The sequence below is a fragment of the Pleurodeles waltl genome, chromosome 3_1 (assembly GCF_031143425.1).
Source record: "Pleurodeles waltl isolate 20211129_DDA chromosome 3_1, aPleWal1.hap1.20221129, whole genome shotgun sequence".
Taxonomy (NCBI): Eukaryota; Metazoa; Chordata; class Amphibia; order Caudata; family Salamandridae; genus Pleurodeles; species Pleurodeles waltl.
In genome coordinates this window covers 1651580615-1651599502 of record NC_090440.1, presented here as the reverse complement: position 1 = coordinate 1651599502, position 18888 = coordinate 1651580615, and the positions used below count along the sequence as shown (strand labels likewise).

Here is an 18888-nt window from a genome sequence, read left to right as displayed (position 1 = left end):
AAGTAACACAGAGGTCAGACAATGCCCATTAGATGCAGCTGGCTATACGTACCCTATGGGACAGACACTCACAACAGCATAACAGGACCTCACACACGCAGCATGCCATGAATCCCACGACTGTAGTGTCAAACGTGCACACATGTTTACAGCCATCTACCACCATTACACACATCCATGCCCCCCCAATCCACCTACTCACCTGTACATCTGGTCGACCATAGAGCTTGGCGTACAGGGGTAGGACCCCGTCCACAAGCTTGTCCATTTCCTCGGTGGTGAAGGCTGGGGCCCTTTCCCCTGCCACTCGTGCCATTTCCAAGACCAGAGTCAGGACACAGCAGCACACTCAGTGGAGTACCTGCAAGTATGTAATCCGGGAGTCAAGTGAAGTTGGGGTGACGAGATGGCGTATGGTCTGCGGCGGTGTGCACCGCCACTGCCGGTGGCGATCATGACATGCTAATATTCCCCATTGACAACCATGTTAACCAACGAATGGTCGCACGGCGGTGAACACTGTCAGAGTCACCAGATCCTCGGGGTCTGCGCACGTTCCCAACACGTCCACCACTGAACAGCTCCAAGACTCTGATAGATAAATCACAGAGGCTAAGAGAGTTCAAGAGGGGAAGAGGGGATTAGGAAGGGAACAGCTGGGAAGGAGACCTGTAGTAAGAAAAAGGTTAGAACACACAATATGAAAATTATATCTCCTGAAATCAATACTAGACTTTGATTCTAAGCCTAGTCATTCTGAAAACATGAACAATCTAAGAATTGTACTGGAGCATGAACATCAGATGCGGAAACCCATGAGTTACTTTCAGGACCATAACCTTTCCATGAGATTAAGTACCATAGATTACGCCCTCTCAGTTTAGAATCCAACACTTTCTTGACTTCGTATTCTTCCTCCCCTTGTACTAGAACAGGAGCTGGATGAGGGTGGACCTTTTGGACTGCCTTTTTCAAGAGTGAAGTGTGGAACACTGGATGAATCCGTAAGGGTCTGGGTAATTGTAGTTTATAGGTCACCGGACTGATTTGCTGAAGGACAGTATAAGGACCTATGAATTTGGGGTTAAACATGTGCTTCTTCTTGAAGTCTATATGTTTTCTGGAATGCCACACTTTGTCACCTGGTTGATATTGCGGTCCCTCACAATGTTTCTTGTCATAATGCCTTTTGTATTTTTGTTTGGCTTTTTCTAAATGCTGTTGAATCAGTTTCTGGGTTTGATGCAAATGCTGAATGGTTTCTGACACAGCTGGAGTAAGAGAACTTTCTTGAGGAATTGTGATGGGCAAGGTGTCAAGATGATAGCCAAATAAACCAAAAAAAGGTGTAACGCCAATAGAAGTGTGGAATGAGTTATTGTAAGCTAACTCAGCTAACCAGAGCATAGATGTCCAAGAATGAAGTGCTTTTTCAGCGTAGGCACGTAAGTATTGTTTCAAAGTCTGATTTAGTCTCTCCGTTTGACCATCTGTTTGAGGATGGTGACTAGTAGATAGCGTAGATATCACTTGAAGTGTTTTACACCATGTCTTCCAGAAATTGGAGGCAAATTGCGACCCCCGATCGGAGAGGATAACCTTTGGCAGTCAATGATAACGAACCACTCTGTTCAGTAAAATAGTTGCCAATTCACTAGAAGTGGGCAATTTTTTACAGGCAATGAAATGTCCATATTTCGTGAGACTATCTACTACCACCAGAATTACTGAATGCTGTTGAACCACTGGTAGACCAGTAATGAAGTCTAAAGAAATGTGCTCCCATGGACGACTTGGGGTTGGAAGTGAATGTAACAACCCTTTTGGTTTTGAATGACTTGTTTTAATGCGAGCACAAACGTCGCAGTTGTTTACCATTGCTTTCATATCTTTTGTTAGGGTAGGCCACCAAAAATAGCATTGGATCAGTTCAAGAGTTTTAGGAGTACCTGGGTGACCTACCGTAGGTATAACATGCAACCAATGAAACACTATCTTGCAAAGTTTGGTAGTGGGTACGAACAAACGAGCTTCATGAAAGGGTAATCCTTGCTTGATTGACCTTTTGGGATCTGCTTGGGCCCATGTTTGCCATTTTTCAACAGTGAAAGAGTTGCGAATTTCTTCAAAGAAATCTTCAGTTTTTATGATACATAGAACCTTGTCAGGAGCAATGATAGCTCTGGAGGCTTGAAATGCAGGCAACGTGGTAGACTCTTGACGGGACAAGGCGTCAGCCTTGCGATTATCTTTACCAGGCCGGAAGGTTATTTCAAAATCAAATTCGGCAAAAAACAGCATCCAGCGTAATTGCCGAGGGGTCAAAAGTCTGGCGGAACTCATGAATTGAAGATTACGATGATCAGTATATACTGTGACAGTGTATTTGGCACCCAACAAATGATGTCTTCATTCTTTAAAGGCGTCACGAATCGCCAGAAGCTCTTTTTCAGCAATGACATAGTTCTGTTCGGCTTCGTTCAACTTCCGAGACTTATAAGCTACAGGATGAAGTTGACCAGTGTCTTTATTTCGTTGTGATAAGAAGGCTCCTATTGCTACATCTGAAGCATCTGCTTCCACTATGAAAGGTCGATTCGCATCAGGATGAGTCAAGACTGGGGCAGTGGAAAAAGCTTCCTTCAAAGTCGAGAAGGCTTGATCAGCTTCTGGGGACCATACAAACTTTTCTTTCTTTCTTAGTAGCTTAGTGATTGGAGCCACTGTCTGGGAGAAATGATTTATGAACCTCCGGTAAAAATTTGCAAACCCCAGGAAACATTGTACATCACGAACAGTCTTTGGGGTGGGCCAATCAGATACGGCTTTTACTTTCTTTTCTGCCATTACCATACGTTGAGGGGTAAGAATAACCCCTAAAAACTCAACTGTGGTTACATGAAACTCACACTTGGTTAGTTTGCAATATAAATGGTGTTTTTGAAGGGCTGCAAGAATTTTCTTGACATGTTCGTTTTCATTGTCTGAGTAGATCAAAATGTCATTGATGTAGACTATGGCAAATATGTCGAGGTACTCTCTAAGAACATCATTCAAGAAAAATTGAAATGCTGCTGGAACATCACACAGACCAAAAGGCATGACGTTGTAATAAAAAAGGCCATATCTTGTCTTGAACGCTGTTTTCCATTCGTCACCCTCTCTCCTTCTGACCAAATGATAAGCACCTCGAAGGTCAAGCTTCGTGTAGATTTTTGCTCTCTTTACTTGTTCCAATAAGACCGGAATTAGGGGTAAAGGATATTTATTCTTGATGGTGACTTTGTTCAAACCCCTATAGTTGATGCAAGTTTGAAGTTCTTCATTAGCTTTTGGAACAAAAAACAAAGGCGAAGCTGCAGGAGACTTAGAGGGGCGAATGAAGCCATTCTCCAAAAATTGATCTAGGTATTTTTGTAAATGTTGATTTTCCTGTTCTGTCAGGGCATATACACGACAGTTGGGAAGTATCGCACCTGGGGCTAGATCAATTTGACAGTCATAAGATCTATGAGGAGGTAGAGTCTCTGCTCCTTTCTCATCAAATACATCTTTGTAAGATGAATACTGTTTGGGCAGCTGAATTTCTTTCTCCGCGGCAGTAGCTATGTAAGAGTTGCAAACTTTTGGTACTTGAATCTTTTGGAGACATTGTTCGTTACATAGCGCAGATGAGAACACGATTTTTCGTTCTGCCCAATTGATCTCTGGATTGTGATGAGTTAACCATGGCAAGCCGAGGATAATCCCATATTGGGAAGCATGGATCACGTTAAGGATGATTTTCTCTTTATGTTTCTTTCTTTGATTCTCATCTTCACAAATCATCGACAAGGGGATAGTCTGAAGAGTTACCGGACCTCCAGTCAAGAGTTTTCCATCAACTGTCTGGATGATTTCTGGAGTCTTCTTTTCAATATATGGGATCCCCCATGCACGAACCAATTGGACATCAACAAAGTTCCCAGTAGCCCCAGAATCAACTAGAGCCTTTTTGAAATAGATCTTTTTCTTGACCTGAATTCTTATTTCCAGTTTAAGATGTCTAGATTGTAAAGGGTCCACGGTGACACCCAAGAGCAACCCTTCTCTGCATCTTGGGTGTTTTAGTTTTCCAACTCGACTGGTGCATTGGCTGCAACTTTCTGAACTGGACTTTGCTTGTTCTTTGGTTTGATTGGACAATCTTTGGCAAAATGACCCTTTCGCCCACAATAAAGACATTGTCCATTTTTTCTGTGTAAGTCCTTTTCATCTTTGGTCAAAGGTCTTCTGATGGTTCCAATTTCCATCGGTTCCGGCGTTCTTTCTTTCGGAGTTCTTGAGTCTCTGTTATCATGAACGTGCCATGAATATTTTTCAATCTTTTTGCGCGTTCCTTTACGTTCTGCTAAACGATGATCAAGTCTCAAGACAAGGTTTATTAATTCTTGACAGTCTGTAGGTTGTGGGTCGATTTGCGCTAAGATATCTTTTAGTTCCTCTTTGAGTCCCTTGTAAAACAAGACCGCTTGTTTTTCTTCAGGCCAGGATGTCTCGGCAACCAGCTGGTTAAAGTTGGCTAAATACGACACTGGGTCTTGATTCCCTTGGCGTAAATCTAATAATTCATGATCTGCTGACTGTGTTACAGTTCTACGATCAAAAACTCTCTCAAACTCACGAACAAAATTTCTCCAGTTGTACAACAAGGGACTATTTTTACGCACAAGAGGAATTGCCCAAGTAGCTGCATCCCCAGCCAAATATGATAACAAAAAAGCTACTTTGGACTGGGCATCGGGGAAAGTATGTGGTCTGCAAGTGAAGTGTAGTTCCACTTGAACCAGGAAAGATTCCGCTTTCAAAGGGTCACCTGAGAAACGTTCTGGGGGAGCTAAAGGAATTGCGGAAGGAACATTTAGGGAAATGTTTGTCGGATTACTTCCAGAAGTCTGAGAAGAAGTACCTGGCCAAGACACACCTGTGGGACTTTGTTCCTTCTTCTCTATCTTATCTTGCAGCTGACTCACTCTTTCAGCTAAGCTAGTTGTCAATTCTTTGGATGATACCACCTCTGCCTGAAGCTGGGTGATAGCCTTGACTAACTCGTCCAGCGTGGCCATGCTGAGAACATACACAAACCAGGAGGATAATAATTTGTGGGCTCACTATTCGGTCAGAATCACCAGATCCTCGGGGTCTGCGCACGTTCCCAACACGTCCACCACTGAACAGCTCCAAGACTCTGATAGATAAATCACAGAGGCTAAGAGAGTTCAAGAGGGGAAGAGGGGATTAGGAAGGGAACAGCTGGGAAGGAGACCTGTAGTAAGAAAAAGGTTAGAACACACAATATGAAAATTATATCTCCTGAAATCAATACTAGACTATGATTCTAAGCCTAGTCATTCTGAAAACATGAACAATCTAAGAATTAAGCTTAAAATGACTAAGTTTCAAAATGGTCGGATACCTGTAAGGGAATCAAGATGGATTAAATGAAAACTTTCTTATTCAAGTACTTTCCTTTACATGAGAATCAGAAAAACATTCTGACTAAATTTTAAACCAGTCATATAAATCCTTTTTTAAGAATGCATACTAGGACCATACAATATTGTGTCTGGAAACTCTGGCCTTCTGTATACTCTTAAAATGTTTCAACACAAATTGCGAATATTGAAGATTCATATATATATATATATATATATATACAGTAAACACCATAAAAGGATTGTGCACCATGAATAACACAATATGGATTCAGGAAACAAATCATATAACTTGTCAACTCTAATATTACATAATAAATATCTTAGAATAGTGGCATACAATAAACAACATGAATTAAACTCGAGGAGAGAATCGTGCGTCTTGCCAATTCGATTTTCACCATGTAAAATGTCAAGAAATGGCAGCACGCAATGAATATCAAAATCAAATCATCTTTAAACGAATCGCGCGTCTTGCCGATTTGTAAAACAATATGTTTATGCCAAGAAATAACAGCTCACAATGAATAACAAGATCAAAGTACAATGAAACAAATCGCGCGTCTTTTGCCGATTCTTAAGCTACCATGTAAATGTCAAGAAATGGTAGCGCGCAATGAACAACAAAGTTAAATCCTCATGAAACAAATCGCGCGTCTTGCCGATTCGTAAGACATCCTGTAAATACCAAGAAATACCAAGAAATGGTAGCGCGCAATGAATAACAAAGTTAAACCTCTATGAAACAAATCGCGCGTCTTGCCGATTTGTAAACCACCATAAAAATCTCAAGAATGGTAGCGCGCAAGTAATTTGTTAATCATTACAGAATTAAACCAAGAACATAAAAATTCTCGATACCGGAGTCGGAACAGTCCAACCACCGTCTTACCGCCTGGAACAGTGATCACCAATGAAGGATGAAGGGCAGAAGCCTGGAATATCCAATAGGCCGCCGGGACAGGAGCTCAGGAAGAAGCTGCTGCTCTGCACCGGGACCTCTGAATAGTGAGCACTGGGAGTTGGGCTGGCTCTCTTTTATAGAGTCTTGGCCCAGCCCACAACCACGCCCAGGCATGCTGCAGGGAAAGTCTCTGGAAGGCCCTGGAAAGGAGCCACACCCTAACACACTCTGAAAACCTGCAGCAATACATTGCAAAGGAACAGTATTTGTAAGCATATTAAAAATACGTTTTCAGGATTGAACTCTGCAATGCAGAAGGTTAAATCACAACATATCAGCATAATGCATAAATTACGTTGTTTTGAGAGTGCTTGGTTTTTGCATTCTAGTCACCAATAGAGCACGTACTGCTCTGGTGTTGACAAACACCGCCTTACGCTATTACGCCAACCGCTAGCAGTATGAGGTCACTTCCACTACAACATTTCTGGATTACAGGGGGCAGACATTTTGGCCATTACTATGCAGTTATTAATTTCTCATTTGCCCCATGCAGGCCCTATTGTCTCCAACCCCGATAGGCATGAACAAATATACATTTACTCACCACAACAGTCCTGATGTATCATTGAGGACATGTCACTCCAGTCTAACATCCTAATATGCATATGTGTCATCGACTTGTATGCCAGCAGTGCTGAATATTTAATATATTCGGCAGATGTATGTGTGTTCCTCACATGTGTTCTCAACTCCTCCTAGGTACAGACCCATGTGGCGAGGGAGGGCCCCATCGGTGTGCAGACCACTTGTTGATTTGGGGACCATGGTGGAGCGTCACATCACTGTCAATTACAGACTCAACCTTGCTACTATTCATGATCTTTGTGCATTACTGGATCCAGCACTGAGCCCGGCTAATCGGAATCAGCATGCTATCCCTACTGAAGTGCAAATACTCTGTGCCCTCCATTTCCTGGCCACGGGCTAATTTCAAGTGACAGCGGGCATGGGTGCAGGTTTTTCACAGCCAATGTTTAGCATTATACTGTCCAGATTCTTGAATGCATTTGTATGACACCTGCAGTCCTATGTGAGGTTTCCCCAAAGTGCTGACCTCCCTGCCATCAAGTCAGACTTCTATGCCTTTGCCAACATTCCCCATGTGATAGGTGCCATCGATGGAACCCACATAGCTCTCATCCCCCCAAGAGTAAGTGAACAGGTGTACAGAAACAGGAAGAACGTTCACTCCATGAAAATTCAATTGGTGTGTACGGCAGACCAGTACATCTCACATGTGAATGCCATGTTACCTGGATCAGTCCATGATTCCTTTGTGCTGAGGAACAGCAGTGTGCCACACATGATTGAAAAGCTAAGTGTTTCTGCCACGTTTTGGCACATAGCAGGCAGCCAGGCTGTCTGCAACTGAGGGTTGTCAGTGACAGTCCTGTTTTGCCCCCTTTTGCAGGTGATTCTGGCTACCCCAACATGCTTTGGCTCCTGATACCAGTGAGGAATCCTAGGACAGATGCAGAGAGGAATTACAATTAGGCCCATGGACGTGCTAGGAGGGTGATAGAGCGCACAATAGGTCTCCTGAAGGCTAGATTCCATTGCCTCCATATCTCTGGGGGATCTCTGGCCTATGAGCCTGAAAAGGTGTGTAGAATAGTGGTGGCGTGCTGCATGCTGCGCATCGTGGCTGTGAGGAAATCTATTCCCCTCTTGGAGGAGGAGGAGGCTGTATATCCAGACAAGCTTCCTCAGAGAGGGGATGAGAGTGATGGTGATGATGAGGAGGGGGAAGATGTACACTGCAGGAACCAACTGATCCAACTGTACTTCCAGTTACTAAGTGGTACTATTTGATGCTGTTGCTGTCTTTGTAGCATACTATCGGTATACCTTATCCTCTATGGGGTGTTGGGTCTATAGACATTATCACTGTGACCAGGTTTGCATGGGACATGTGACATTATGGACAACTTCTTTGACATTTCTGTTGGCACAACCATGTTATGCGTGGGGTGCCATTCTTGCAATTAAGAAATGAATAAATGATTTCAATGACAATTGCATGCACACTTCCATTTGATTCAACATAATGACAGGGGACATTTACATTGGTGAACAGGTGTTTTATTTGGTGTCAGGGACGCCATGGTGCTCTTTACAGTGATGTGAGTGGACTACTGGTGGATGTCCATATTGGCTACATGGTCTCAGCGATTGTTTGCAGTGGTAATATGTCAATATGTTATTTACAGTTTTTGGGGTTGCTATTGCACGGTGTGGACGGTGGTTCAGTGGCACACTTGGAGGACAGTTCTTGTCAGAGTCATTTCTTAGAGGGGGCCTTGGTCTTGGCAGGTGTTCCAGTGGCATATCTGGTCCCGAGGGACCGTTTGGGTGCCTGGTGTTGGCCTGTACAGGTTGAGGTGCAGGTCTCCTGTGTGTCCTCAGATGGTGGCACACGTCCAGTTGCTGCTGCTGCTGTTGTTGCTTGGTCTGCATTTTGGCCTGTAGTCGGGGCTTCCTGGTCTGTGGGGGTCTCAGGCTGGGTTGGGACAAGTTGCAGTAGTGCATCTGCTTTGGTTGCCATGGTGGTATTGTGCAGTTTCGACTGCTCCATGGTATCTTGGTGTTGGGCTCTCTGCAGCCTTTGACTCTGCTCCAGGGTGGCCATAATCTGGGCCAATCTGTCCTGGGTATGGTGGAATGCTCCCAGGACCTCAGAGATCACGTTCTGGGCTGCAGCATCCATCCTGTGGCCTCCCCCCTGGGCCACTGATGCCCTCCCTCTGGGCCTAGCCCCCTGTGCCTGTGTCCCCTGCACAGGTCTGGTGGGACCACTTGTACTGGGGCCATCGTCTTTCTTCCTGTTAGTAGGTGGTCACCATGGCCTCTCTCCTTGTGTTCCACCAGTCTGTGGCCTGGATACACAGGTGTGGGTCTGGTTTCCCTGGCCTGATGTTGGTGGGTGTGTGGTAGGGGTGTCAGTGGTGTCCTGGGTGGGGCTGCTGGATGGTGACAGTCCAGGACTGTGTGAGGGGCCAGGGTATTCCTCACTTTCCAGGGTTCCCTCTCCAGTGTCATGGGTGGTGCCTCTGACTCCATGTGGGGCACTGCCACTCCTTATCCTGTCTGTTAGGGTGGCATGGGTAGTGGTGCCTGTTAGGGGGAATGGACATGTCCGTTCCAACTGCATAATCAGATGGGGTGCACAGGGCTGGGCTGTTTTGTGCAGATTTTCCACTTTGGGGCCATGCCGGGTGCCTTTGTGAGGTTGCCATTGCATTTTGTTTAGGATGTGGAGGTGCATTGTGGGTGGTGTAGTGCCTTTGTGATTACTTGTAGGGGTAGGTGGCTGTGCACAGGGAGAGGTATGTGGGCCTGTTGGTGGAATTGTGGGCATGCAGGGTGACTGGATGTTGTGAATGTGGCCTTGGTGGGGTAGTGGTCCTGGTGAATGTTGGAGGGGTGGGGTGGTGCATGCATTACAGGTGTGATGGATATGGGGTAATTGTAGATGACTTACCCGAGTCCATTCCTCCAGTGAGTCCAGTGAGGCCCTGAGGGTGCAGGATGGCCAGTACCTTTTCCTCCCAGTCAGTGTAGTTGGGTGGTGTTGGTGGAGGTCCTCCCCCAGTCTTCTGGACTGCAATGTTGTACCGAATGTCATGGACCTCACCTTCCCACGCAGGTTGTTTCATCTCTTTTGGATGTCGTCCCTCGTGCATGGATGGTGTCCCACTGCATTGACCTTGTTGACAATGGTCTGATGTAACTCTATCTTCCTGGCGATGGGTGTGTGCTGGACCTGTGCCCTGAATAATTGTGGCTTTACCTTCAGTATCTCATTCACCAGGGTCCTTAGCTACCTTTCTGTGAAAGGCAGGTGCCTGGAGGGTGGCATGGTGTGTGTTGTGAGTGATGTGTTGTGTGGATCTAGATGAAGGTGCTGTTGTGTGGTTGAGTGTGTGATTCGTCTGTTGTGGCGTTCAGTGTCTGCTTGTGGAGTTCTCAATCTCAGTTGTCCTATGGGTGATGTAAAGGATTGTGTGGTGTGTCTGTGATTGTTTTATAGTGTTGTGGATGTGTGTCAGGTGTGTGGGTTTCAAACCTGCCAATGTGTAACATTCTTACTGTTGGGTTCCATTGCTGGCCGTGGCAGTCTGTACCGCGAGTGGTCATTCGACTTCCACTGACGACCACGGTGATTTGGGCATCATTATTTGGAGGGCGGAGAGTTTGTGTGGGATGTCCTGCATTTTTGCCGACAAAGTTCTGGCGGTTACTGGTGGCTGGGAACTTTTTGACGGATTCTGATTTTTGCATCTTTATATGGCGTGTTTCTGTTCATCATCGCCATGGCAGGGAATGGTGTTTACCGCCATGTTCATAATGACCCCCCAGTGTCTACAATCAGCTAAAGAGGGCAGAATTCCAAAACGCGATACCGACTGAATAAATTCATGATTAATAAAGTTTGTTAATGAGTTTTAATGAATATAGAATAATTAGAGGGGGAACTGTGGTAGTGTTTTTCTGGGTTTGTATTTTCGTGACTACAGTAAAGAGTAATAATGATTATTGATTTTTATGTTGGATCCAACACAAAATGGTGAGCAAACATGATTACAGCTGAAATGAGTTTAATATGATATATAGAAGTGTTTTTATTAATATAATTTAGCTGTGGCACTTTTATATGAAAATACCATATTGAATAAAATGGATGCTGTTCTGTCATTCATTCCTATATCCTTCACTCCCGTCATGTCCCCCTGTGCAGCCTCTCTCCTCTCAAAGCTCTGCGGAAGCAAAGACTAACTGATATTATAGGTTTTTGTTCCCATGCTTTTGATGAACTTTCTTGGTGATGGACTTGGCCCTCTCGGCAGGGTCACCCCAAACCTTTTGCCTTCACTCCCTTCCTTTTCTGTACTTGTTTGTTGGCTTGTAGGACTTTACCCTTTGCCACTGCTAACCAGTGCTTTAGTGCTTGTGTTTGCTCCCTAAAACATGGTAACATTGGCCTACACCTGATTAGTACATCTAACTTACTTGTACGTCAGTAGTATAAGGTAGTGTGGGTACCAAGGGCTTGCAAATTAAGGCCTTCATTATGACCTCGGTGGTCTTTTTGGAAGACTGCCGAAGCCGCTGCAGACAACAGACCACCAGTGCTGTCGGTCTGTTGCCTGCCATATTAGGAGTCTTTGGAGGATTCCACCCATTTCTGGGCAGAAGCCCAACTCCAAAGAGACTGTTGCATTTCCAGCACCCCCAAGGCAGCAAGACCCTGCCCGCAGCATTACAAGCTGTAATACGGCTTGACAGAGTCCTGCTGGCGTGGTGGTGCAAGACTGCCAGGACCCATCCCCTCCCGGACGACCTCCTCAACAAAGAAGGTAAGTGGGCATCCGAAAAGGGGGGGTGTCTGTGTGTGTGGGTGCGTGTATGTGCACGTGTATTGGGTGTCTGAGTGCATGTTTGCAAGTGAGTGGGGTGTCTGTGTGGATGTATGCATATGCTGAGGGGTGTGTATGTGAATGCATGTATGCGTGAAGGGATGGGGGTGTTTGTGAGTGTGTGGACAGGTGGGGAGGTGTGTTCATGTGTGGGGACATTGTGCATGTGTGTCCCAGCATCAGGAATCGGGATTCCAGTTGCCAGGTGCGTGATCACCAGGGCTTTCGTGGTGGGGTGACCATCACGGAAAGCCTGGTGGGCTGCAGCCCTGTAATCCGGCCGGCAGGGTGAGGCCTGCCGCTGGGTTGGAGGTTCACGCCGCCAGCCCCGCTGGGGTGACCTCACAGGCGGGCCAGCCGGGGTTGTGGAGGCTTGGCATTTGCCAATTCCCACAACCCTTGATGTGGCAGTCCTTACCGCCGAGTCCCTGGCGGTAAGACTGCCACAGCGAGGCTGTCGGTCTCATGACTGCCAGCCTCGTAATGAGTGCCTAAATGCTACTAGTGAGCAGCAGCACTCATTGTGCACCCACTAAATTTGCATTCTAAAACATGTCTCAGTTCTGCCACTGCAGCCTGCAGTGCAGTTTTTATCTGCCATTTTGACCTGGTAAAATAAACCTTTTGCCAGGCCTAAGCCTTCCTTCTTGATTCTTCTGAGTCACAGTAAAGGCAGGACTTAAAGGCTTACTGGGCAGGATGCATGGTATATAAAAAGAAGGGTATATGGGTTTAGGTGTTATATGTCCTGGTAGTGAAAACCTCCTAAAGTAGTTTTTAACTATTGTAAGGCCCATCTCTTGCATTGGCTCAGACTGGGTTACCTTATTCCACTTAATATGTGATATCTTTGGATTGGGAGCAGATGGGGATATGCTGTTAGCCTCAAATGAATAGTAATTTAAAATCATCGTTAATAGTCAATTCTAAAGCTTCCACCTTTAGAAGGTGATATTTTCATGTCCTAACTATTTGTGCTTTCTGCCAGTGTCTCGGGTCACATGAATGTGAATGGCCCGCTGTTAGAGTTTGTATATTCCTCCCAGACAGTGAAACAAAGAGGACTAGATGTGGGCAGAATGGGCCATTCTGCCAGAATAGTTGGGGGTGGAGCTGTGCCCTGACTTACTTACACCTTAAAGGGCATGCCTCCATCACACTCAAAGGAACTTGAAATCAGCCTTTTGTTGCCCCAAAGTCTTGCCAGGGGAAAGGAAGAACTTTCTACAACAAGATGTGAGGGTAGGACAGGGTGTTCACACCGACCCCCTCACATTCAAAGGCTGGAACCAGGTATAAATATTGGGGCTCCAGAGCCACTCTTGGGAACCCCACTGAACCTTTCACCATTACAAAAGAATGAGTGCCCTGATAACAGAGGACTGCTCTGCTGGTTCCAAGGAACTGCCATGCTGCTTGAGAGCTTCCTTGCTGTGTGAGAGGGATGACTGGACTTGCTCCCTGCGTCCCAGGCTAACATGAGTTACTCCAAAGGTAAGTTGGCTGACCTACTTTGAGCTACAGGGACACAACAAGTTCCAGAGGCTTCCCTGTAACTAACCAGTATATCTGCTGTACTAGACCTGCAACTGGACCTGTCTAAGCCCTGCTGGCCACTGCTAGAGTGAGCTCCTCATTCCCAAGAAGTGCTTCCCCAATTTCTGGACACTTAGCTGCCATCGATTTACCTCCTATATAGAAGGAAGGAGGAAACCTGAAGTTTTACGCACATCGCAACCACAAACAGACCCCCTCAAATGAGACTCTCCTGCCTGCAACAACCTTCAACACGAAGCTCTGATTAACCCGACTCTTCACACTACAGCAACCGCCATCGGCCATCCCATCATGAGATCTTTACTCATCGCTACAGCAACGACAGCCCCTTGTAACCTCCAATGTGAATCTTGCACAGCAAGCATCCACAGCGGATAATTGGCTCTTTGCTCTATATCAATGACAGCCCACACCACCCAGCCTGATCTTGGTGCTACAGTGATGACTATCTATGATGCTTTTCTTGTCCCCTTAAGGGAGCCGAGGCCAATATCGTAGCACTCCAGCACCCTCGGAATGCACACTGTCTACAAAGCAGGCATTGCACATTTCAATGGTGCTGGGCAGGGGGGTCCCCCTGTGGCCCCCAGGACTGGCATTTCGCCAGCCGTTCCATGGCGGCCTCCCCGCCATAGAAAGGTTGGTGGAAAGCTGAGTTCTAATCAGCCAGGCGGAGCTGAGTTCAGTGCCGCTCTGGCTGAGTACTACTCAGGCTGCTGTCACAGCGGTCTTTAGGTGGGTCTGCCCACCAGGGTTGCAATGTGGCAGTCAGACCACTTGGAGTGCGGCGGTCCGACCTTTACTGTGAGTGTGGCGGTCATCAGACCGCCACACTCATAATGTGGGCTTTTGTGACTAGAGCCCTGCACATAAGGTAACTTCTAGAAGTTTGATTGTAGAAATCTTTTATCTGGTGATTCTCTCTCCAAACAAAAGATGAAAAAATAGATTTTTTCTAACCAAGCAAAGTCAGCTAACATTTTGTACACATGTTGGCAAGAGTAGGTGGGCAACATAACTGGGATGTTTCAACAATATCTGTTTTCAAGGTTGTATTGTGAAATTGAGGTATACAGTAAGCAAGGTGCCCAATATGGGTCCATGGACCTTATTATGTATTTAGGGGCTATTTATCACACCTGATTAATAACTATACCATGGGGTACATTATTTGTTGGATGCAATAAATAACACTTTAACAAGGTATTGGAGAAAAATGCATGGATTTTGGTGTTTAATTCACAGCATGCCAATGTAAAACCCATATGCTTTTATGCCTTTAAATTTCAGCAGGTTTAGCCTGCTGAAATTAAATGAATGTTGAGTTAAATAACGCATCTGGTAATTATCAGGTGCATTAAATACCTTCAAACTCGTACACTGACTACATTTTAATCAGGTCCCATATGTCATTTGGCTGTGTGGAAAAATACTACACATGAGTCCTATTGTAACTGAAACTCATATCTTCTGGAAGTTCAGATAAAGTATTCTTCTGGTGTTCAACCACTGGGATAGCATTAAAAGTTTATTTTTACTTCAAGTGCTTAACTTTATTTAAAGACAGTAAGTATGCAACAGAGTGAGTTTATTTGACCTTATATGTCTGTCCATTGTGTTTTGATATTTGCCACCACTATAATATTAGTACACATCTATTTATTGTGACTTTTCCAACAAATACTGCACAATATACTATAAATGTGCCCTGCTAACATTTTTGCAATGTAAAGTTTACAAGTATTCTGGAATTGCTGTGTATGCGTCTGATACTGACTGTTGGAAATTCTGCCTTTCTGCAAGGACAACCTGGAGTTCCCTTTCCCTTCCTAAGGCCTATGGAGATTCATTTGCATTTGTTCTCCTACTTCTGCCAGTCAGTAATTAGCATTTGTAGAGGTGGAAAAACTGCTTCCAATGAAGAGAGCAAAGGTCTGGATGTGGGGAGATGCTGTTGTTCCCTGGACAGGATGACGATCTGAATTGGTTACAGGAACTGGATTAACTTCAAAAGGCTTTCCCTATCACAGGCAAATGTTAACTGACACATGGGTATGACACTTTCATTGTCCCCCCAGCCAGGCAAGCTCCAATCACACTGGTCATTTTTTGACATTACAGTTTAAAACAAGGGAAACAGGATCCCAGAACATTTTTGTTTATCCACTGTCTGGTTGCTGTCAAGCCTACTTTGTTTTACCAGACCTTTGTCTCTGAGTTTATTGAGGGTACAGTGAGTGGCCCAAATTAGATTTTAGTGTTAAAGGTAAGGAGATACTACAACTACCATAGTCCACTCCACACCCCCTTGGCACTCAGAACCCAAGTTTAGAGTGGCTGAAGATTTTGGTCATTTGAAAATGCCCGAAGTGGGTAGGGTTGGCTCAGGCTCTTTTACCCCATGGTGTAAGGTGCACCCAAAAGTCACTCTCACCCACTACCTTGGGCCAGGCATCAGTGTGGCATCTCCAGACATCCACTTTAGATCACTACTAGATCTGTCTAAGATCATAAGAGGATTCAACCCATTGTCTGAGACCTGAGAAGAGCCGTAAAGGACTGGACTTGCTCTCTCTCTTGTACCCATGACAAAGAACTGGACTCCAAGAGTCATAAGACTGGCAGGAAAAATAAGTGGCCTCTAAGAGTCATAAGACTGACATCCTGTTAAAGCTACAGGGACACAGCAAGTTACAGTCTGCCTTTTCCTGCAACTGCCCAACTGACCAGTCGCAACTGGACCTGAATCAGATCCTACTGTTTGGCCTCTGCCTAATACCCTGTGAGTCTCCAAGCACCTCCTCTGAGATGCTGTGGAGCTTTAGAAGTATACATCTGTATTAGACTGGCACATAAATGATTTAGGGCCAGATGTACTAATAGTAGGAGGAGCAATTTCCTAATTGCGATTTTCTGTGAATCGCAGTAAGGAAATCACTATTCCTAATCAATGAATCTTTTATTTTTTAAATAGAGGTTCCTAATGGGTTGCAAATCTACATGCCTCACGGATATTAATAGAGTAAGTCTGAGTTTGTGACCCATTAGGAATACTAGCCATCACAGGGATGATGGTCTGCTGGGGTCTGTAGACCACCATGTCTGTGATTGCTTTTAAATAAAGCACTCAAAGGAAAACAGGTCATGTTTCAAAAGAAAGAAATGAAACATTAAAGTTTCATTTTTTGAGAGCAGGCAGTGATCCATGGGGGTCGCTGCTTGCTCTTAAAAAATATATTTTTTTAACATTTTCAAAGGGGAAGGGGTCCCTTGAGGACCCATTCCCTTTTGCAAATTCCCATTTGCAAATGGTTACCAATACCTAAATAAAGCACACTTTTTTGTTTTGAAACACAGCCTGTTTTTCATAAATGAAAACAGTCTGTTTCAAAAGAAAAAATTGAATGTTTAAGTTTGATTTGTTAAGAGTAGACAGAGATCCATGGGGCCACTTCCTGCTCTTAAAAATATATATTTTAACATTCTCAAAGGGGAAGAGGGCCCCATGAGGACTCATTCCGATTTGTGAATGGTTACCCCTACTTTTCAGTAGTCAGTAAAATAAAAATAATTTTTTTTTGTGACTATAATTCTGTTGCGAAACTTTAATACATACTATTAGTATTCTGTTATTCTGTTTTTGGAACGGGCACCATAAGTATGCTCCTTCCAAATACCGATGTGCAAACCCAAACTACAATTCTGCAGAATTGCATTTTGATGTTTGGACATTCCAAAAAGCATTTTTGTTGTCGCAAACAGCCCAATTATGTGAATCAATGTGTTTACAACCTTAAAAATGTTTCATACATCTGACCCTAAATGCAGAAAGCAAAACCTTTGACCAGAACATACCTGGTCAGTGTATAGGACCTGTGCCTCATCGGGATCAGCATTAAACTGCAACTAGGTTCCTTTCTACCTCGACCATTGACTGTCTTTGGCACTTTATGCTTTTTGGAGCTATTCCTATTTGAAACTTTAAAAATTCAAATCACCAGTTTCCTTTATTGTTTTTTTGGTGTCATTTAGTTTTTTTACAGTTTAGTCTATTTTTCTGTTTGGGATTTTTATTGTATTGCATTTTGACTTTATTACTGTCTGGGTAATGAATAAATACTTTGCACATTGCACTAAGTTTAGCCTATCTGCTCTGTGCCACAGCGGCAGAGGGTTGAGCTCAGATGAATTTAGTTATTTTAGGAGTCAACCTGAAAAAAATGTGATTACTCATTCAGGTGAGTTGTCCCCGCCGCAATTAATAATCCACTTTTTTACAGTAATACACTGATATTGATGTACCCGAAATTGTTTAAGATTTGTTATCTGTTGTAATAATAGGGTAATAATTGCATGCCAAAAGGAAATTCTAAAAGGTGCTTATGATGTTCACTGTAACCTGAACAATATATGTATTATTCATAATCTATATTTTCTAGTAAAAAAGGAGAGGAACATTATTTATTTACCTATTTATTTATTGTTGTAATTTTAATTTGCCTAATTAATTTAGATTTCTTTTCGGAGAAAGTTTTTTTATAGTGAAAACCTGTTTATCATCTGGCTTTAAATCATCTTGTTTATGCATTTCTAAAACATGATTACAAATATCTCTATTTACAAAATATAGAATGTTGTTTTAAACCCATGGGATGTTGGAAACATTCTAGATTGAAGTTAGTGTTTTAATAATAATGCAGAATTATGTATGTGTTTTTTCATTAGCATATTGGAAACTTAAATTTGATTTCAAAAGCGTACAACAGACTTAAGATTACACTACTGCAAGTAGAAGAGAAGCTGATTGAACAGGAGTTACAGAGTATTCATGTACAACTACTTCCTGCACTGGATACACTAACTTGGCAGAATGAAGACCTTTGGGATTATATTCAAGAAACTCAGAATATTGTTTATAACTTGGACATTAGGGTCCAGAAAGCCAAGTGCAACGTGGAAACAATACAGCGTCTTATGTCCAGTCTGAGTGAAGTGTCATTTTTTATCCGAAAACATGGTCGAAATTCTTCACTCTTGTGTTTTGATGACCAGGAAAAAATGTCCAAGCAATACCTCATGGTCCAAGAGACCAGTGACAAGATATCCCAGCTTGTTCAGGTAAGATTCTTAGTAAATACTCATTGTACTTTAGAGTGATTCTAAAAGAATCTTCATTGTCAGCCACTCTCCCTAAATCAGTTGGACCTCCTACTCTTTCGTATCTCTCACCTTGGAACACATAATTTTCACCATAGACTCACTCCACCCTCCGTCTTTTTTTTCCTTTATTCATTGTACTTTGCCCACCCACAATTCCCAACTAGTGGTTTATATCATTTTCACATAACACAGCTTTTCCCATACTAGATGTTATTTGTGTTCCAATTTAATCAACCAATACTATACTTGCTTGTACACAGATATCAAATAGAACTTCTGTCTCCACACTCATCTACCTTACATTGAAGCAATA

General features: G+C 43.8%; 1 protein-coding gene across 1 annotated transcript in view; it reads left to right on the top strand.

Moving 5' to 3' along the window:
* The window catches only part of LOC138283610 (dynein axonemal heavy chain 11-like), a 2790563-nt gene that overhangs the window by 578227 nt on the left and 2193448 nt on the right, over positions 1–18888 (top strand). Inside the window, exon 18 of the mRNA XM_069221547.1 lies at positions 18141–18533. Within this exon, the coding sequence (XP_069077648.1) occupies positions 18141–18533 (393 nt within the window). The remainder of the gene's footprint in view (positions 1–18140; positions 18534–18888) is intronic.